The following is a 22,102-nucleotide window of genomic DNA, read 5'->3' as shown; positions in this document are numbered from 1 at the left end:
TAAAAGGTCCACAGGTGGAGCTAATTATTTCACTTAAGATTCTGTGAGGAGACCTGCAAAACATGCACTGTGTGGGGTCCTGAGGACCGAGTTTGAGAACCTGTGCTCTAAGGCTTCTGCTGTTTCCATTGAGTGCACTGCAATGTGTGGCTCCGCTCGTGGAAAGCAGGTTCAGATGCCAAGATGGACCTGAAAGCCCTGCCGTACACGGGCGAACTCCTGTTTGGACCGGAACTGGACAAGTTTGTAGAGAAATTGGCAACCTCTAAGACGGCTTGCCTGCCTTCAGCATCCACAGTGCTGCCTCGGACTTCGTCCTTTTATCACACCATCAAGACCTACAAAACCGAACAGGCTTGGGCTGCTAGAGGTCCAACTACCAAGCAAGAGGACAAACCCTCAGCATGACTGGGTGGGCCTCCCCCTGGGGGACCCCAGAGTTGGATGCCGACTACTTCAGTTCACCCACGTATGGCGCAAAGTCACTACCGACGCTTGGGTTTAAGAAGTGATCTCCCATGGGTACGCGCTCTTCTTCCTGAAGCTGTCCTCTCAGACAATACTTACCTATCAGTCTACCAGCAGACCTCAGCAAAGCCAAGGCGCTGAAGACTGTTATTCACTTCTAACTGCAATCAGGTGTGATTATTCCTGTCCCCATGTCTCAACAGGGCCAAGGCTTCTATTCCACAATCTTTTTGGTTTAGAAACTCAATGGGTCTCATTGACCCATACTCAATCTAAAATTACTGAACAAATATCTCAAGGTGCCCAGGTTTCGTATGGAAACTGTCCGTTCCATTGTCCTGGCTATGGTGACCTGGGGATTTTCTGGGTCAACCTGTCATCAACAGTACCTCTGGTTTGCTGTCCTACGTCAGCATTTACAGTTTCATGCCCTACCCTTTGGTCTTTCCACAGCCCCGAGGGTGTTCACCAAACTCATGGCGGTGATGGCTGCTCACCTTCGTCAGCAAGGAATCCAAATACTCCCTTGCCTGGACGACGACCTCCTCCTCCTTGCACATTCTCTGAAGGACCTCAACCATCATCTCCAGGTGACCATGACATTCCTCCAGAGTCACGGTTGTCTGATCAACTGGGCCAAGTCCTCACTTATCCCGTCTCAGAGGATGCTCCGTTTCGGAACTCTGCTGTATGCTCAGGGACAACGCATCTTCCTTCCTCTGCACAAGATTACAGTGCTACAATTGTGTATCCACAACTTACTTTGCATGCGCAGAGTCTCTATCCACTCCGCAATGCAAACCCTGGACTTCATGGTATCCGCCTTCGACATGGTGGTATACGCCCAATTCCACTCCAGGCCTCTACAAAGCCTGATACTCCCCAGGTGGAATGGACAGCCCAAGCAGATCAAATCTCAGACAATGGTACTGCCTCCGGATGTTCGGACGTCCCTCTCGTGGTGGCTTCACTACTCCAACCTGTACAAGGGTCGACGGTTCTGGTTTCCACACTGGGTACTTCTCTCCACAGACGCCAGCCTCTGGGGGTGCAGGAGAGTCATACCTTTGAGGGCCGTTAGACCCCACCAGACAGGGACCTTACTATCAATGTCCTGAAACTTTGGGCAGTTTACAGATCCCTCACGCTGGCTCAGGACCTTCATGGCTCTCCCGTTCAAGTCCAGTCAGACGACGCCACGGCACTGGCTTATATAAATCAGCATGGGGGGCACTCGCAGTACTTCCACAATGACAGAAGTAGCTCAGATTCTCACCTGGGCGGAACGCCATCTCAGCGGTCATCATCCTGGGGGGTCCTCAACTATGAAACAGACTTCCTCAGTCGCTAGACTGTGCATGCCGGAGAGTGGTCTCTACACCCAAACGTCTTTCAGCTTCTGGTGAAGAAATGGGGTCTTCCGGATGTGGACCTCATGGCCTCCATGTACAGCCACAAGGTAGCAGTGTATGGGTCCAGGACGAGTGATCCAGATGCAACCTTCGTGGACACCCTAACAGCCCAGTGGTCCTTTCGTCTATCACATCTCTTTCCACCGGTTTCTCTCTTTCCCAGAGTGCTACGCAAATTCAAAGAGGAAGGCGGCATGATCATCCTCGTGGCTCCAGCATGGACCAGACACCATTGGTTCACGGATCTCCAATGTCTCTCCATAGATGTGTCGTTTTCACTTCCTCTTCGACCAGACCTCTTGTCACAAACTCCCTTTCTACACCCGGACCTAGCTCGTTTGTTTTTGACGGCGTGGCTCTTGAGTCATCCATCCTACGGGATAAAGATTTTTACAGTTTGGTTATTCAGACTATGCTTAGTGCTCGGAAACCGGCATCTGCTCGCATCTATTACCGCATATGACACTCTTACTTTCAGCAGTGTGCCCATCGACACTATGATCCTCTGGTATTTCGGATTTCGCGACTTCTGGCATTACTGCAAGCTGGAAGTTCCACTTTATTACCCGTCCCAGATCGAATGGGGATGAGAGACTGAAGGCTCGGGATTCCTTCACCTCCTCTGGTAATTCTCACCAGCAGCCTAAAGCTTTTCGGACGTCAGGTCCTTCATCAGAAGCATGGTGAGTGAAACTAAACCTCCTATATTTATACCCCTTCTAATTGGGTCAGATTACTCTTAATTTTCCCACCGCCGCGTAATTCATGACGTCAGCGGAAATGTCATCACTTAAAAGTCCGTCACATTAAAAGGACTTCCTGTCCCAAAGTCCTTTCATATCCCTTCCTTTTCCTCCAAAATCCATAACTGGGAACCACCAAACAGCGCTCCCAACGGAAATGACGTTACTTCTCCGGATCCCGTTCTCCAGCGGAAATGACGCGAAACCGGAAATGATCTTTGCGTTCCAGCAGAGTTCGATCGTTGCGTTCCAGCGGAGTGTTTAACCTTCTCCAGCCAGAACAATGTCTATGCCGGAAATAATCTAATGCGTTCCGACAGATCCTTCAAAGTGCAGTGTACTCCATAAATAAATAGAGAAATTGTCCACATAAAGTCCATATAATGTCCATAAATATACATAAAAAGAGAGAGAGAGAGAGATAAAATGATATTAAAAGTACATCCATAAAAAGTTATAAAAACCATTTCATTTCAAAATCCCCGTTCAACCCATTAGGGACCAATGTTTTTAACTTAAAAATCCATCTCATTTCCGCTTTAGCCAGCCTTGATTCAAGATCCCTATTTCTCCAATTTGTTGAAATAGTTTGTATCCCACAAAAAGATTTTATTCCATTCGGGTTACAATTATGTTTAAGCTTAAAGTGCATTGAAAAAGTATGGGACTCAAGACCTTTCTTAACATTATAGATGTGCTCAGCGAGACGTGTTTTCAGATTCCTTGTGGTTTTGCCCACATAAAACATGCCACATACACATTCCATCACATACACAACTTTTTTCGAGTTGCATGTGACAAAATCCCGTATTGGGTACTTCACCCCATTAATCTCAAATTCCTTAATCTTACTTGCCCCTTTCACATTACGGCACATCACACATATCCCACACCTATGGAAACCTTGAGTCCTAACACTAGTTCTTTTATTATCTTCTATTGCACTATGAACCAATTTATCCTTTAACGTTTTAGCTCGTCTATAAATAAAAGATGGTCTTTCGGGTATTTGATTTTTTAAAATGGGATCTTCTTTTAAAATATTCCAATGCTTCCTAAAAACAGATTCAATTTCTTTATGTTGGTTATTAAAATTACATATGAACGCCCACTGATTAATACTTTTCTGTTCCCCTCTCTGTTCGTCTTCTAATAACTTTCCTCTCTCTATATTGTTAGCTTTTTCTCGTGCCCTTTTCACTAACTTTAAGTCATAACCCTTATCTTCAAATCGAGACTCCATCTCATTTGATTGCTGAAAACAAACTTCCCTATCTGTACAGTTCCTCTTAACACGGAGGAACTGTCCATATGGCACTCCATCTAACCAATTATCATGGTGCATACTCGTTCTATCAATATAAGTATTTGAGTCTGTACTCTTTCTAAATATTTTTGTCTGTAGTTTCCCATTCTGGCTATAAATTGATAGGTCTAAAAAATTAATTTCAGTGGGACTAATAGAAAAGATTAATTTAATGTTCACATCATTTACATTCAAGGAATCACAGACATTTTTAAGTTCATTCTCTGACTTATTTCATATCAAAAGGTCATCATCTATGTATCTGGTCCATGTCACCAGGCCCGCCCCCAGCTGGTCATCATTCCAGATGACAGCATCTTCCCAATATGCCATAAATAAATTGGCGTAGCTGGGGGCGAACCTGGTGCCCATGGCCGTCCCAACATTCTGGACATAATACGTCCCATTAAAATAAAAATAATTGTTTTTAAGAATACATTTTATTCCCATCAAAATAAATTCCTTAATTTCCTTAGAGAGATCCGATTTCTCCAAGAAGTAAGCTACCGCTTGTAACCCTATATCCATATCAATAATTGTATGCAAGGTAGATGCATCTCCACTTGCCAGGAAATAACCTTCCTTCCACTCTATTTATCTATCATGTTAAGGACATCTCTAGTGTCCTTGAGAAATGCTTTCGTTTGTTTCGGGTAGTTTTTATCCAAATAGGTCTGATTACAGAACACGTGAAAATTGGAGGGAGAGAAGGGATGATAGACAAAAAGATCAGGGGGTAAGGAATGATTTTGTACCATTAAAAAATAGATATGATACTTTGTATCATGAGGACGAGATACGCTCCCCTTTTTTAGAGGTAGGTCACAGGACAAGGAAAAGGTTTTAAAGACCCGGAAATTTGCCACTACAAGGGGCAAAAGGGGAGGTCAGAAAAAACTAAAGAATAAGAATAAAATCATAAGTGCAGAACCTTCCAGTTTAAGGGGGAAAGATGAGATGAAAATATTTAATTTAAGTAAGAGAGTGCTCACTGAAAGTGAACTAATGGTCCTTAAAAAGGGACTTAAGTTTTCTCCAACGAGTCAGTTGGATCCATTTCAATTTTATATTGATTTAAATAAATATGAGCGAAAACTTACAATTAAAAGGTTTTTTGCTAATAAAGACAGCAATGATGGTGAAATGGGTGTTTTCTCCCACTCATCATTTAAACCAAAATCAACTTTTTTCCCCATACATCAGAAAGGGAGTTATATTGACTGTTTTAGCAAACTAGTTAATAGTGAGGTTGATCAGATTTTAAAGAAAAAAAGTAGGAGAAAATGCAATCTCACCAAGAAAGAATCTCTAGCCCTTAACTCGCTGAAAGAGGATAAGGATTTAATAATTAAACCTGCAGATAAGGGTGGAGGGGTAGTCTTGATGGATAAGGATTTATATATGGCTGAGATCATGAAACAATTAGAAAGTGGTGATACTTATAAAAAAACTCAAAAGTGACCCCACTTTGAGAATAATGAAAGAACTACAGGAGTTCCTGAGTGGGGCACTACAGAGTGGAGCACTTACAAAATCAGAGTTCGATTTTATAAATATCAAATATCAAAACTCCCTCTACACCAACTATTTATGTATTACCCAAAATCTATAAAGACCCCCTCCACCCCCCGGAAGACCGATCATAGCAGGGGTGAATAGTTTGACGTCAAATTTGTCTGCTGTAATTGATTTTTACCTCCAGCCAAACGAAAGCATTTCTCAAGGACACTAGAGATGTCCTTAACATGATAGATAAAATAGAGTGGAAGGAAGGTTATTTCCTGGCAAGTGGAGATGTATCTACCTTGTATACAATTATTGATATGGATATAGGGTTACAAGCGGTAGCTTACTTCTTGGAGAAATCGGACCTCTCTAAGGAAATTATGGAATTTATTTTGATGGGAATAAAATTTATTCTTAAAAATAATTATTTTTATTTTAATGGGACGTATTATGTCCAGAATGTTGGGACGGCCATGGGCACCAGGTTCGCCCCTAGCCACGCCAATTTATTTATGGCATATTGGGAAGATGCTGTCATCTGGAATGATGACCAGCTGGGGGCGGGCCTGGTGACATGGACCAGATACATAGATGATGTCCTTTTGATATGGAATAAGTCAGAGAATGAACTTAAAAATGTCTGTGATTCCTTGAATGTAAATGATGTGAAGATTAAATGAATCTTTTCTATTAGTCCCACTGAAATTAATTTTTTAGACCTATCAATTTATAGCCAGAATGGGAAACTACAGACAAAAATATTTAGAAAGAGTACAGACTCAAATACTTATATTGATAGAACGAGTATGCACCATGATAATTGGTTAGATGGAGTGCCATATGGACAGTTCCTCCGTGTTAAGAGGAACTGTACAGATAGGGAAGTTTGTTTTCAGCAATCAAATGAGATGGAGTCTCGATTTGAAGATAAGGGTTATGACTTAAAGTTAGTGAAAAGGGCACGAGAAAAAGTTAACAATATAGAGAGAGGAAAGTTATTAGAAGACAAACAGAGGGGAACAGAAAAGTATTAATCAGTGGGCGTTCATATGTAATTTTAATAACCAACATAAAGAAATTGAATCTGTTTTTAGGAAGCATTGGAATATTTTAAAAGAAGATCCTATTTTTCTCTAACGTCCTAGTGGATGCTGGGAACTCCGTAAGGACCATGGGGAATAGCGGGCTCCGAAGGAGGCTGGGCACTCTAGAAAGATCTTAGACTACCTGGTGTGCACTGGCTCCTCCCACTATGACCCTCCTCCAAGCCTCAGTTAGATTTCGTGCCCGGCCGAGGTTGGATGCACACTAGGGGCTCTCCTGAGCTCTTAGAAAGGAAGATGGTCCGGAAAATCGGCGGCATGAAGACATCCTGTCTTCACCAAGGTAGCGCACAGCACTGCAGCTGTGCGCCATTGCTCCTCATACACACTTCACACTCCGGTCACTGAGGGTGCAGGGCGCTGGGGGGGGGCGCCCTGAGGCAGCAATAAAAACACCTTGGCTGGCTAAAATACCTCAATATATAGCCCCTGGGGCTATATATGAGGTAAATACCCTTGCCAGAATCCCATAAAAAGTGGGAGAATAGGCCGCGAAAAAGGGGCGGAGCCTATCTCCTCAGCACACTGGCGCCATTTTTCCCTCACAGCTCGGCTGGAAGGAAGCTCCCTGGCTCTTCCCTGCAATTCTACAGTACAGTAAGAGGGAAAAGAGAGGGGGGGCATTAAAATTGGCACTGTATACAGTATATTATATAAAAAGCAGCTATTAGGGACATAACTCAGTTAGTCCCTGTATATATATAGCGCTCTGGTGTGTGCTGGCATACTCTTACTCTGTCCCCCCAAAGGGCTTTTGTGGGTCCTGTCCTCTATTTGAGCATTCCCTGTGTGTGTGGAGTGTGTCGGTACGGCTGTGTCGACATGTTTGAGGAGGATAATGATGTGGAGGGGGAGCAGATGCCTTTAGCAGGGATGTCACCCCCTGGGGGTCAGACACCTGAGTGGATGGTATTATGGCAGGAAATGAGTGCACGTATAGACTCCTTACATAAAAAATTTGACGACATGCCGACTGTGGGACAGCCGAGTCTTCAGCTCGTGCCTGTCCAGGTGTCTCAAAAGTCATCAGGGGCTCTGAACGCCCGTTATCTCAGGTGGCACAAGTAGATGTCGACACGGATACTGACACCAGTGTCGACGACGATGAGTCAAATTTAATGCCCGTTAAGGCCATTCACTGCATGATTGAGGCAATGAAAGAGGTGTTAAATATTTCTGATTTACATCCAGGTACCACAAAAAAGGGTATTATGTTTGGGGAGAAAAAACTACCTGTAGTTTTTCCCCCGTCAGATGAATTAAATGAAGTGTGTGAAGAAGCGTGGGCTTCCCCTGATAAGAAATTGGTAATTCCTAAGAAGCTACTAATGGCGTTCCCTTTCCTGCCAGAGGATAGGTTACGTTGGGAAACACCCCCGAGGGTGGATAAAGCACTCACACGTTTGTCTAAAAAGGTGGCACTACCGTCCCAGGATACGGCCGCCCTTAAGGAACCTGCTGATAGAAAGCAGGAGGCGATCCTGAAGTCTGTATATACACACTCAGGCATTATACTCAGACCAGCTATTGCGTCAGCATGGATGTGCAGTGCTGCCGCTGCGTGGTCAGATAAACTGTCAGAAAATATTGACACGTTAGACAGAGACACGATCCTGCTAACAATTGACCATATAAAAGACTCAGTCTTATACATGAGAGATGCACAGAGGGAAATCTGCCGGCTGGCATCTAAAATAAGTGCATTATCTATCTCTGCTAGGAGATGCTTATGGACTCGCCAGTGGACTGGAGATGCAGATTCCAAAAGGCACATGGAAGTCTTGCCTTATAAGGGGGAGGAATTATTTGGGGATGGTCTCTCCGACCTAGTTTCCACAGCAACGTCTGGGAAGTCAGCATTTTTACCCCATGTCCCCTCACAGCCTAAGAAGGCGCCATTTTATCAGGTTCAGTCCTTTCGGTCCCAGAAAAACAAGCGGGGAAAAGGAGGGTCTTTTCTGTCAAGAGGCAGGGGAAAAAGGCTGCAGCAAACAGCAGGTTCCCAGGAACAAAAGTCCTCCCCCGCTTCCTCTTCCAAGTCCGCCGCATGACGGTGGGGCTTCACAGGCGGAGCCAGGTACGGTGGGGGCCCGCCTCAGGAATTTCAGCGATCAGTGGGCCCGCTCACAGGTGGATCCCTGGATCCTTCAAATAGTATCTCAGGGATACAGGCTGGAATTCGAGGCGACTCCACCCCGCCGTTTCCTAAAATCCGCCTTGCCGATTGCTCCCTCAGACAGGGAGGCGGTGCTAGCAGCGATTCACAAGCTGTATTCCCAGCAGGTGATAATCAAGGTACCCCTACTTCAACAAGGCCGGGGTTACTATTCCACACTATTTGTGGTGCCGAAACCGGACGGTTCGGTGAGACCCATTTTAAATTTGAAATCCTTGAACACATACATAAAAAAATTCAAGTTCAAGATGGAATCGCTCAGGGCGGTTATTGCAAGCCTGGACGAGGGGGATTACATGGTATCCCTGGACATCAAGGATGCTTACCTGCATGTCCCCATTTACAATTCTCACCAGGAGTACCTCAGATTTGTGGTACAGGACTGCCATTACCAATTCCAGACGCTGCCGTTTGGACTCTCCACGGCACCGAGGGTATTTACCAAGGTTATGGCGGAAATGATGATACTCCTTCGAAAAAAGGGAGTTTTAATTATCCCATACTTGGACGATCTCCTAATAAAGGCACGATCCAAGGAACAGTTGTTAGTGGGAGTAGCACTATCTCAGGAAGTGCTGAGCCAGCACGGCTGGATTCTGAATATCCCAAAGTCACAGCTGGTCCCCACGACACGTCTAATGTTCCTGGGAATGATTCTGGACACGGCCCAGAAAAAAGTGTTTCTCCCGGAGGAGAAAGCCAGGGAGTTGTCTTCTCTAGTCAGAGACCTCCTAAAACCAAAACAGGTATCGGTGCATCACTGCACGCGGGTCCTGGGAAAGATGGTAGCTTCTTACGAAGCAATTCCATTCGGCAGGTTCCATGCCAGGATTTTTCAGTGGGACCTGTTGGACAAGTGGTCCGGATCGCATCTTCAGATGCATCGTTTAATAACCCTGTCTCCACGAACCAGGGTGTCTCTTCTGTGGTGGCTGCACAGTGCTCATCTTCTGGAGGGCCGCAGATTCGGCATACAGGACTGGGTCCTGGTGACCACGGATGCCAGCCTACGAGGCTGGGGGGCAGTCACAAAGGGAAGAAATTTCCAAGGACTATGGTCAAGTCAGGAGACTGCCCTTCACATAAATATTCTGGAACTAAGGGCCATTTACAATGCCCTAAGTCAAGCAAAATCCCTGCTCCTACACCAGCCGGTGCTGATCCAGTCAGACAACATCACGGCAGTCGCCCATGTGAATCGACAAGGCGACACAAGAAGCAGGACGGCGATGGCAGAAGCCACAAAAATTCTCCGATGGGCGGAGAATCATGTACTAGCACTGTCAGCAGTGTTCATCCCGGGAGTGGACAACTGGGAAGCAGACTTTCTCAGCAGGCACGACCTCCACCCGGGAGAGTGGGGACTTCATCCAGAAGTCTTCCAAATGATTGTAAATCAATGGGGTCGTCCACAGGTGGACATGATGGCGTCCCGCCTAAACAAAAAACTAGAGAAGTATTGCGCCAGGTCAAGAGACCCTCAGGCGATAGCTGTGGACGCTCTAGTGACACCGTGGGTGTACCGGTCAGTTTATGTGTTCCCTCCTCTACCTCTCATACCAAAGGTATTGAGAATAATAAGAAAGCGAGGAGTAAACACAATTCTCGTGGTTCCGGATTGGCCGAGAAGAGCGTGGTACCCGGAACTTCAAGAGATGATCTCAGAGGACCCGTGGTCTCTGCCGCTCAGACAGGACCTGCTGCAGCAGGGCCCCTGTCTGTTCCAAGACTTACCGCGGCTGCGTTTGACGGCATGGCGGTTGAACGCCGGATCCTGAAGGAAAAGGGCATTCCGGAGGAAGTCATTCCTACGCTTATTAAAGCCAGGAAAGATGTTACGACAAAGCATTATCACCGCATATGGCGGAAATATGTTGCATGGTGCGAGGCCAAAAAGGCCCCAACAGAGGAATTTCAACTAGGTCGATTTCTGCATTTCCTGCAAGCAGGAGTGAATATGGGCCTAAAACTGGGCTCCATTAAGGTACAGATCTCGGCTCTGTCGATTTTCTTTCAAAAAGAACTAGCTTCAGTACCTGAAGTTCAGACATTTGTGAAAGGAGTGCTGCATATTCAGCCCCCATTTGTGCCTCCTGTGGCACCTTGGGATCTCAACGTGATGTTGAGTTTCTTAAAATCACATTGGTTTGAGCCACTAAAAACCGTGGATCTGAAATATCTCACGTGGAAAGTGGTCATGTTATTGGCCTTGGCTTCAGCCAGGCGAGTGTCAGAGTTGGCGGCTTTATCATGTAAAAGCCCTTATCTGATTTTCCATATGAATAGGGCAGAATTGAGGACTCGTCCCCAGTTTCTCCCTAAGGTGGTGTCAGCGTTTCACCTGAACCAGCCTATTGTGGTGCCTGCGGCTACTAAGGATTTGGAGGACTCCAAGTTGCTAGACGTTGTCAGGGCCCTGAAAATATATGTTTCCAGGACGGCTGGAGTCAGAAAATCTGACTCGCTATTTATCCTGTATGCACCCAACAAGCTGGGTGCTCCTGCTTCTAAGAGCAGACTATTGCTCGTTGGATTTGTAGTACAATTCAGCTTGCACATACTGTGGCAGGCCTGCCACAGCCAAAATCTGTCAATGCCCATTCCACAAGGAAGGTGGGCTCATCTTGGGCGGCTGCCCGAGGGGTCTCGGCTTTACAACTTTGCCGAGCAGCTACTTGGTCAGGGGCAAACACGTTTGCAAAATTCTACAAATTTGATACCCTGGCTGAGGAGGACCTGGAGTTCTCTCATTCGGTGCTGCAGAGTCATCCGCACTCTCCCGCCCGTTTGGGAGCTTTGGTATAATCCCCATGGTCCTTACGGAGTTCCCAGCATCCACTAGGACGTTAGAGAAAATAAGAATTTACTCACCGGTAATTCTATTTCTCGTAGTCCGTAGTGGATGCTGGGCGCCCATCCCAAGTGCGGATTGTCTGCAATACTTGTACATAGTTATTGTTAACTAAATCGGGTTATTGTTGAGCCATCTGTTGAGAGGCTCTATTGTTTCATACTGTTAACTGTGTTTCATATCACGAGTTGTACGGTGTGATTGGTGTGGCTGGTATGAGTCTTACCCGGGATTCAAAATCCTTCCTTATTGTGTACGCTCGTCCGGGCACAGTACCTAACTGAGGCTTGGAGGAGGGTCATAGTGGGAGGAGCCAGTGCACACCAGGTAGTCTAAGATCTTTCTAGAGTGCCCAGCCTCCTTCGGAGCCCGCTATTCCCCATGGTCCTTACGGAGTTCCCAGCATCCACTACGGACTACGAGAAATAGAATTACCGGTGAGTAAATTCTTATTAAAAAAATCAAATACCCGAAAGACCATCTTTTATTTATAGACGAGCTAAAACGTTAAAGGATAAATTGGTTCATAGTGCAATAGAAGATAATAAAAGAACTAGTGTTAGGACTCAAGGTTTCCACAGGTGTGGGATATGTGTGATGTGCCGTAATGTGAAAGGGGCAAGTAAGATTAAGGAATTTGAGATTAATGGGGTGAAGTACCCAATACGGGATTTTGTCACATGCAACTCGAAAAAAGTTGTGTATGTGATGGAATGTGTATGTGGCATGTTTTATGTGGGCAAAACCACAAGGAATCTGAAAACACGTCTCGCTGAGCACATCTATAATGTTAAGAAAGGTCTTGAGTCCCATACTTTTTCAATGCACTTTAAGCTTAAACATAATTGTAACCCGAATGGAATAAAATCTTTTTGTGGGATACAAACTATTTCAACAAATTGGAGAAATAGGGATCTTGAATCAAGGCTGGCTAAAGCGGAAATGAGATGGATTTTTAAGTTAAAAACATTGGTCCCTAATGGGTTGAACGGGGATTTTGAAATGAAATGGTTTTTATAACTTTTTATGGATGTACTTTTAATATCATTTTATCTCTCTCTCTCTCTCTCTCTCTCTCTCTTTTTATGTATATTTATGGACATTATATGGACTTTATGTGGACGATTTCTCTATTTATTTATGGAGTACACTGCACTTTGAAGGATCTGTCGGAACGCATTAGATTATTTCCGGCATAGACATTGTTCTGGCTGGAGAAGGTTAAACACTCCGCTGGAACGCAAAGATCATTTCCGGTTTCGCGTAATTTCCGCTGGAGAACGGGATCCAGAGAAGTAACGTCATTTCCGTTGGGAGCGCTGTTTGGTGGTTTCCAGTTATGGATGTTGGAGGAAAAGGAAGTGATATGAAAGGACTTTGGGACAGGAAGTCCTTTTAATGTGACAGACTTTTAAGTGATGACATTTCCGCTGACGTCATGAATTACGCGGTGGCGGGAAAATTAAGAGTAATCTCACCCAATTAGATGGGGTATAAATATAGGAGGTTTAGTTTCACTCACCATGCTTCTGATGAAGGACCTGGCGTCCAAAAAGCTTTAGGCTGCTGGTGAGGATACGCAAAGGGAGAGCTCAATTTGTCCAAGAATTACCAGAGGAGGTGAAGGAATCCCGGGCCTTCAGTCTCTAATAAAGTGGAACTTCGAGCTTCTGTGATCCCTAACCACTATGTGTGGTGAGATGCTCGTTTCTTGTTGTTTTATTGTGAGTCTAATGTAATAAAAATAATTTTGTCTTGTTTATCAGACAATATTGCACTAGATTCCTTTCTATTTTTATCTTTGAGATTGGGAAACCTGGTGGAAGTCTCATGGAAATCTTCATGATACATGTTTGAGAACATCTCTACTTCATGATAAAAGAACTTGGAGTCACTTATCTCTCAAATTAACTGGAGTAAGAACTCTTATATTTTGTATAAAGTGGTATGCGCCATTGTGAGAATCATTTTTGGAGGCGATATATTGTTATGGTAAATTTGTGAAGTACCATTGGTTTCTCATAGGCTGCAATTCACGGTTAAGCGTATTCAAGATCATTCTCTCTTTTATATTACTGCAAGCTGGCCTTGACATAATCCTCTGCCTTGCTTCTCTTAAGGTTCAGGTCTCAGCTATGTCCGTCTGGTACCAGTAAAGACTTGCTCCTTTGCCAGATGTAAGTACCTTCCTTCAGGGGGTACTCCGGATTCATCCTCCCTTTGTTCCCCCAGTGGCTCCTTGGGATTTGTCCTTGGTTCTTCGATCCTTGAACTGTTCGATTCCCTTTGAACCGTTCGATTCTGTTGACCACAATTGGTTGACCGCGAAGACTATTTCTCATGATCATCATCTCAGCCCGCAGGACTTGGGGGTACTCTCATGCCGCTCCCCCTTTTTTATTTTTCATCACGACAGGGCTGTCCTCCGGACTAAGCAGTAATATCTCCCCAAGGTGGTATCTAAGTTACCTATCAATGATGAATTTGTGGTATCGGCCATCCATACACCTGGCCTTTCACCTGAGGAAGCAACATTGGATGTGGTCCATGCTCTAAAGATCTTCGTGGACTGTACTAGTTCCATTAGGAAGACTGATTCCTTGTTCATTCTTTATGGATTCCACAAACCTGGCTGTCTGGCTAATAGACTGGCTTGCTGGGTCCGCTTAACCATGTCACAGGCCTACACGTAAGCTGATTTTCTCTGATCACTCTACTCGCACTGTGGGACCTTCGTTGGCAGCCTGCCGTGTCGTGACTGCTGAACAGCTATGCAAGGCTGCTATTTGGTCTTCTGTCCACACGGTTCTATGCCTTGGATACGTTTGGCTCTCAAGATGCGACCTTTGGCCGCAATGTCCTCCGTTCACTTCCTATTACAACTGCATTGGGACATCTTCAAGGTTAACCTTGTTGAGACTGTGAACCCTGAAGAAGAAAATAAGGGTTATGGTAAAACTTGCCTTTGCTAACCTTTTCTTTGCGGTCCATAGGATCCACAGGGCACCCACTCTGCCGTACCTAGCTTCAGTGGTTTACTCTTCTCGGTCACCGGTGCCCATATCCTGATTGTGTTGAGAGTGTTTTCTGTGTGCACCATTCTTCCTTCTCTCCTCTACAGCTCCTGCTTTGGTTTTGTTAACTAAAACTGAATAACCTGAGCTGTGGGCGGGGTATAAGGGGAGAGGGGTCCAGTGCATCCTGGGAGCTTGTAGAATCTTTGCTGTTCAGTGCCTGTCCTGATCTCCACCATCATACCCAAGGTTAACCCTTTGGATCCTATGGACCTCAAAAAAAAGTTAAAAAAAGGTAATTTCTCTAACGTCCTAAGTGGATGCTGGGGACTCCGTAAGGACCATGGGGAATAGCGGCTCCGCAGGAGACTGGGCACAAAAGTAAAGCTTTAGAACTACCTGGTGTGCACTGGCTCCTCCCCCCATGACCCTCCTCCAAGCCTCAGTTAGATTTTTGTGCCCGAACGAGAAGGGTGCACACTAGGTGGCTCTCCTGAGCTGCTTAGTGAAAAGTTTAGTTTTAGGTTTTTTATTTTCAGTGAGACCTGCTGGCAACAGGCTCACTGCATCGAGGGACTAAGGGGAGAAGAAGCGAACTCACCTGCGTGCAGAGTGGATTGGGCTTCTTAGGCTACTGGACATTAGCTCCAGAGGGACGATCACAGGCCCAGCCATGGATGGGTCCCAGAGCCGCGCTGCCGGCCCCCTTACAGAGCCAGAAGACAGAAGAGGTCCGGAAAATCGGCGGCAGAAGACGTCCTGTCTTCACCAAGGTAGCGCACAGCACTGCAGCTGTGCGCCATTGCTCCTCAGCACACTTCACACTTCGGTCACTGAGGGTGCAGGGCGCTAGGGGGGGGCGCCCTGAGCAGCAATAAAAACACCTTGGCTGGCGAAAATACATCACATATAGCCCCCAGGGCTATATGGATGAATTTTAACCCCTGCCAGAATCCATAAAAAAGCAGGAGAAAAGTCCGCGAAAAAGGGGCGGAGCCTATCTCCTCAGCACACTGGCGCCATTTTCCCTCACAGCTCAGTTGGAGGGAAGCTCCCCTGGCTTTCCCCTGCAGTCACTACACTACAGAAAGGGTTAAAAAAAGAGAGGGGGGCACTAATTAGGCGCAGTATTAACAATACAGCAGCTATAAGGGGAAAAACACTTATATAAGGTTATCCCTGTATATATATATATAGCGCTCTGGTGTGTGCTGGCAAACTCTCCCTCTGTCTCCCCAAAGGGCTAGTGGGGTCCTGTCCTCTATCAGAGCATTCCCTGTGTGTGTGCTGTGTGTCGGTACATTTGTGTCGACATGTATGAGGAGAAAAATGATGTGGAGACGGAGCAGATTGCCTGTAATAGTGATGTCACCCCCTAGGGGGTCGACACCTGAGTGGATGAACTGTTGGAAGGAATTACGTGACAGTGTCAGCTCTGTATAAAAGACAGTGGTTGACATGAGACAGCCGGCTACTCAGCTTGTGCCTGTACAGACGTCTCATAGGCCGTCAGGGGCTCTAAAGCGCCCGTTACCTCAGATGGCAGATATAGACGCCGACACGGATACTGACTCCAGTGTCGACGGTGAAGAGACAAATGTGACTTCCAGTAGGGCCACACGTTACATGATTGAGGCAATGAAAAATGTTTTACACATTTCTGATAATACGAGTACCACCAAAAAGGGGTATTATGTTCGGTGAGGAAAAACTACCTGTAGTTTTCCTGAATCTGAGAAATTAAATGAGGTGTGTGATGATGCGTGGGTTTCCCCCGATAACAACTGATAATTTCTAAAATGTTATTGGCATTATATCCTTTCCCGCCAGAGGTTAGGGTGCGTTGGGAAACACCCCCTAGGGTGGATAAAGCGCTCACACGCTTGTAAGAACAAGGGCTCTACCCTCTCCTGAGATGGCCGCCCTTAAGGATCCTGCTGATAGAAAGCAGGAGGGTATCCTAAAATGTATTTACACACATACTGGTGTTATACTGCGACCAGCAATCGCCTCAGCCTGGATGTGCAGTGCTGGGTTGGCGTGGTCGGATTCCCTGACTGAAAATATTGATACCCTAGATAGGGACAGTATATTATTGCCTATAGAGCATTTGAAAGATGCATTTCTATATATGCGTGATGCACAGCGGAATATTTGCCGACTGGCATCAAGTCTAAGTGCGTTGTCCATTTCTACCAGTAGAGGGTTATGGACACGACAGTGATCAGGTGATGCGGATTCCAAACGGCATTTGGAAGTATTGCCTTATTAAGGGGAGGAGTTATTTGGGGTCGGTCTTTCAGACCTGGTGGCCACGGCAACAGCTGGGAAATCCACGTTTGTACCCCAGGTCGCCTCTCAACATGAGAAGACGCCGTATTATCAGGCGCAGTCTTTTCGTGGACAAGCGGGCAAAAGGTTCCTCATTTCTGCCCCGTGACAGAGGGAGAGGAAAAAGGCTGCAGAAATCAGCCAGTTCCCAGGAACAGAAACCCTCTCCCGCCTCTGCCAAGCCCTCAGTATGACGCTGGGGCTTTACAAGCAGAATCAGGCACGGTGGGGGGCCCGTCTCAATGAATTTCAGCGCGCAGTGGGCTCACTCGCAAGTAGACCCCTGGATCCTTCAGGTGATATCTCAGGGGTACAAATTGGAATTCGAGACATCTCCCCCTCGCCGTTTCCTAAAGTCGGCTTTACCGATGTCTCCTTCTGACAGGGAGACAGTTTTGGAAGCCATTCACAAGCTGTATTCCCAGCAGGTGATAATCAAGGTACCCCTCCTGCAACAGGGAACGGGGTATTATTCCACGCTGTTGTGGTACCGAAGCCGGACGGCTCGGTGAGACCGATTCTAAATCTAAAATCTTTGAACACTTACATACAGAGGTTCAAATTCAAGATTGAGTCACTCAGAGCAGTGATTGCGAACCTGGAAGAAGGGGACTACATGATGTCTCGGGACATCAAGGATGCTTACCTTCATGTCCCAATTTACCCTTCTCACCAAGGGTACCTCAGGTTTATGGTACAGAACTGTCACTATCAGTTCAGACGCTGCCGTATGGATGGTCCACGGCACCCCGGGTCTTTACCAAGGTAATGGCCGAAATGATGATATTCCTTCGAAGGAAGGGAATTTTAGTTATCCCTTACTTGGACGATTCCCTGATAAGGGTAAGATCCAGGGAACAGTTGGAGGTCGGTGTAGCACTATCTCAGGTAGTGTTGCGGCAGCACGATTGGATTCTCAATATTCCAAAATCGCAGCTGGTTCCGACGACTCGTCTTCTGTTCCTAGGGATGATCCTGGACACAGTCCAGAAAAAGGTGTTTCTCCCGGAGGAGAAAGCCAGGGAGTTATCCGAGCTAGTCAGGAACCTCCTAAAACCGAGGCAACTCTCAGTGCATCAATGCACAAGGGTTCTGGGTAAAATGGTGGCTTCCTACGAAGCAATCCCATTCGGCAGATTCCACGCAAGAACTTTCCAGTGGGACCTGCTGGACAAATGGTCCGGGTCGCATCTTCAGATGCATCAGCGGATAACCCTGTCACCAAGGACAAGGGTGTCCCTCCTGTGGTGGTTGCAGAGTGCTCATCTTCTAGAGGGCCGCAGATTCGGCATTCAGGACTGGGTCCTGGTGACCACGGATGCCAGCCTGCGAGGCTGGGGAGCAGTCACACAGGGAAGGAATTTCCAGGGCTTATGGTCAAGCCTGGAGACCTCACTTCACATAAATATCCTGAAGCTAAGGGCCATTTACAATGCTCTAAGCTTAGCAAGACCTCTGCTTCAAGGTCAGCCGGTGTTGATCCAGTCGGACAACATCACGGCAGTCACCCACGTAAACAGACAGGGTGGCACAAGAAGCAGGAGGGCAATGGCAGAAGCTGCAAGGATTCTTCGCTGGGCGGAAAATCATGTGATAGCACTGTCAGCAGTATTCATTCCGGGAGTGGACAACTGGGAAGCAGACTTCCTCAGCAGACACGACCTCCACCCGGGAGAGTGGAGACTTCACCCAGAAGTTTTCCACATGATTATAAACCGTTGAGAAAAACTCGACAGGTATTGCGCCAGGTCAAGGGACCCTCAGGCAATAGCTGTAGACGCTCTGGTAACACCGTGGGTGTACCAGTCAGTGTATGTGTTCCCTCCTCTGCCTCTCATACCCAAGGTACTGAGATTGATAAGATGGAGAGGAGTAAGCACTATATTCGTGGCTCCGGATTGGCCAAGAAGGACTTGGTAACCGGAACTTCAAGAGATGCTCACGGAGGATCCGTGGCCTCTACCTCTAAGAAGGGACCTGCTCCAGCAAGGACCCTGTCTGTTCCAAGACTTACCGCGGCTGCGTTTGACGGCATGGCGGTTGAACGCCGGATCCTGAAGGAAAAAAGGCATTCCGGATGAAGTCATCCCTATCCTGATCAAAGCCAGGAAGGATGTAACCGCAAAACATTATCACCGCATTTGGCGAAAATATGTTGCGTGGTGCGAGGCCAGTAAGGCCCGACGGAGGAAATTCAACTGGGTCGATTCCTACATTTCCTGCAAACAGGAGTGTCTATGGGCCTGAAATTGGGGTCCATTAAGGTTCAAATTTCGGCCCTGTCAATTTTCTTCCAAAAAGAACTAGCTTCAGTCCCTGAAGTTCAGACGTTTGTAAAAGGGGTACTGCATATACAGCCTCCTTTTGTGCCTCCAGTGGCACTTTGGGATCTCAATGTAGTTTTTGGGTTCCAAAAGTCACATTGGTTTGAACCACTTAAATCTGTGGAGTTAAAATATCTCACATGGAAAGTGGTCATGCTGTTGGCCCTGGCCTGGGCCAGGCGCGTGTCAGAATTGGCGGCTTTATCCTGTAAAAGCCCTTATCTGATTTTCCATTCGGACAGGGCGGAATTGAGGACTCGTCCTCAGTTTCTCCCTAAGGTGGTTTCAGCGTTTCACCTGAACCAACCTATTGTGGTGCCTGCGGCTACTAGGGACTTGGAGGACTCCAAGTTGCTAGCTGATTGTCAGGGCCCTGAAAATATCCAGGACGGCTGGAGTCAGGAAAACTGACTCGCTGTTTATCCTGTATGCACCCAACAAGCTGGGTGCTCCTGCTTCTAAGCAGACTATTGCTCGTTGGATTTGTAGTACAATTCAGCTTGCACATTCTGTGGCAGGCCTGCCACAGCCAAAAAATCTGTAAATGCCCACTCCACAAGGAAGGTGGGCTCATCTTGGGCGGTTGCCCGAGGGGTCTCGGCTTTACAACTTTGTCGAGCAGCTACTTGGTCAGGAGCAAATACGTTTGTAAAATTCTACAAAATTGATACCCTGGCTGAGGAGGACCTGGAGTTTCTCTCAATTGGTGCTGCAGAGTCATCCGCACTCTCCCGCCCGTTTGGGAGCTTTGGTATAATCCCTATGGTCCTTACGGAGTCCCCAGCATCCACTTAGGACGTTAGAGAAAATAAGAATTTACTTACCGATAATTCTATTTCTCGTAGTCCGTAGTGGATGCTGGGCGCCCATCCCAAGTGCGGATTGTCTGCAATACTGGTACATAGTTATTGTTACCAAAAAATCGGGTTATTGCTGTAGTGAGCCATCTTTTCTAGAGGCTCCTCTGTTATCATGCTGTTAACTGGGTTTAGATCGCGAGTTATACGGTGTGATTGGTGTGGCTGGTATGAGTCTTACCCGGGATTCAAAATCCTTCCTTATTGTGTACGCTCGTCCGGGCACAGTATCCTAACTGAGGCTTGGAGGAGGGTCATGGGGGGAGGAGCCAGTGCACACCAGGTAGTTCTAAAGCTTTACTTTTGTGCCCAGTCTCCTGCGGAGCCGCTATTCCCCATGGTCCTTACGGAGTCCCCAGCATCCACTACGGACTACGAGAAATAGAATTATCGGTAAGTAAATTCTTATTTTTTACCATAACTCTTATTATTTTCATTTTATTTTTTAAGCCCTGTATGAATTATTTTATGCAATTTGCTTATGTCTTTTTGTTCTTTCTTAAATTGTGTCCAGGGCTATGTGGTGGAATTTTCAAGCCCAAGCAATTTCTTTGTTCAGTTCTATAATGCCAAATCATTGGAAAATCTCACAAAAGTATCAGAGTCATTGAAAAAGATCTACTCAAACCCAGAGAATGTGAAGAAAGGTTATACTCCCGACATTGGGGAAGTCTGCGTGGGCAAGTTTTCCAAGGATCAGGTAAGTTGCATATTGTACAACATTGTGTATATTTATGCATAGATCTACACTTTTTTTTTATTTTTAAACTTACAATAAACAAAATGCTATCAATTTTTACGCAAAATTAAATGTTTCTGCAGCTGGGTACACTGTGTTCCACAGGGAATACATCGGGGTGTAGAGATGAATCTTGATACAGAGGCACCAACAGGCTAAAGCTGCGGGGCCTCCTCTATAACCCCGCCTTCAGGCACTGTGAGCTCAGTGTTAGAGTTGGTGCCTGCATGAAGCAGGTCACTTAACACGGAAGCTGCGCTAGGCAGCCATGAAAAAGCTTTTTAGAAGACTTCAAAGGCTGCAGCTCCATCTTCCTCCCCAGCGGCGTCGCATACTCTTGCTGGCTCTGTTCCCGGGTACTTGTGGCGGAGGCGCTCCGGGTTCTAGGCACGCCACCGCAGGCGCTCTCCTTGATCGCGTGGCTGCTACTAAGCAAGGAGGTAAGAGGGCCCCCCAGGTGGGACCCGCCCATAAATCACATTCCGGTCGCGGTTTAAGTAGATGAACCGCAACGCTGGCGTGGACACTGAAAGAGCAGGGACCCCACTATATCCACCAGGGCATGGGTGCACAGGTCGGATAGTAAAATATCCACTTTAATAAGGCTCCATATTACCCGGTGCTGAGGACCAGCATACGTAAGAAGGCGCTTTACCTGTAGCCCCTCCCCCTGCTCCGGGCGCCATCTACTGCTGGTGTTCCCGGCCTGGAGCTGCCTCGCGCACTCCCTGACTGAGACACTGGGCGCCATTTTATAAAATGGATGCGACTGGTCTCCGGGACTGTAGGGCAAGGTTTCCTCTGTAAACCCGCCTGTACGTCAGCACCGTGGTTTTGCAAACACTTAAGTATTCTAAATGTCGATAATAAGACAGCGTTAATTAAGAACAAGTGTACCTTGGCCAGAATATATTGTACGAGTATTCTGATATATACATCCGGTGTCAGACCGCGCACGGTTTTATTATTTATATATATATATATATATATATATATAGCAAATGGACATCGGCGGCACTCACGGTATTATAATAACGACAAGAAATCAGTCACTCAATCCTGTGTAGCTTAACGTTTCGGTCTTTATTCGACCGTCATCAGAAGTCACAAAGAACACTTATACAAAAGCTTACCTTTATACACTCTAAACCAAACACCACACGTGCAGCGTCCCCGGTTCTCACGGGGACTTACTTCCGGTTGCGTCATTCCCCATGGACAACTTTGCCCTGCAGGTGTCGCATGCCGGTGTGCGCATATCCCGTCACCATG

General features: G+C 46.4%; 1 protein-coding gene across 3 annotated transcripts in view; it reads left to right on the top strand.

Moving 5' to 3' along the window:
* The window catches only part of TDRD1 (tudor domain containing 1), a 522,012-nt gene that overhangs the window by 279,160 nt on the left and 220,750 nt on the right, over positions 1-22,102 (top strand). For all 3 annotated transcript variants that reach the window (XM_063962552.1, XM_063962550.1, XM_063962551.1), the window contains one exon: positions 20,606-20,791. In XM_063962552.1, the coding sequence (XP_063818622.1) occupies positions 20,606-20,791 (186 nt within the window). The remainder of the gene's footprint in view (positions 1-20,605; positions 20,792-22,102) is intronic.

The sequence above is a fragment of the Pseudophryne corroboree genome, chromosome 3 (genome assembly GCF_028390025.1).
Source record: "Pseudophryne corroboree isolate aPseCor3 chromosome 3, aPseCor3.hap2, whole genome shotgun sequence".
NCBI lineage: Eukaryota > Metazoa > Chordata > Amphibia > Anura > Myobatrachidae > Pseudophryne > Pseudophryne corroboree.
Note: the sequence above shows the minus strand (reverse complement) of the source record. Positions and strands in the feature narration are given on the sequence as shown.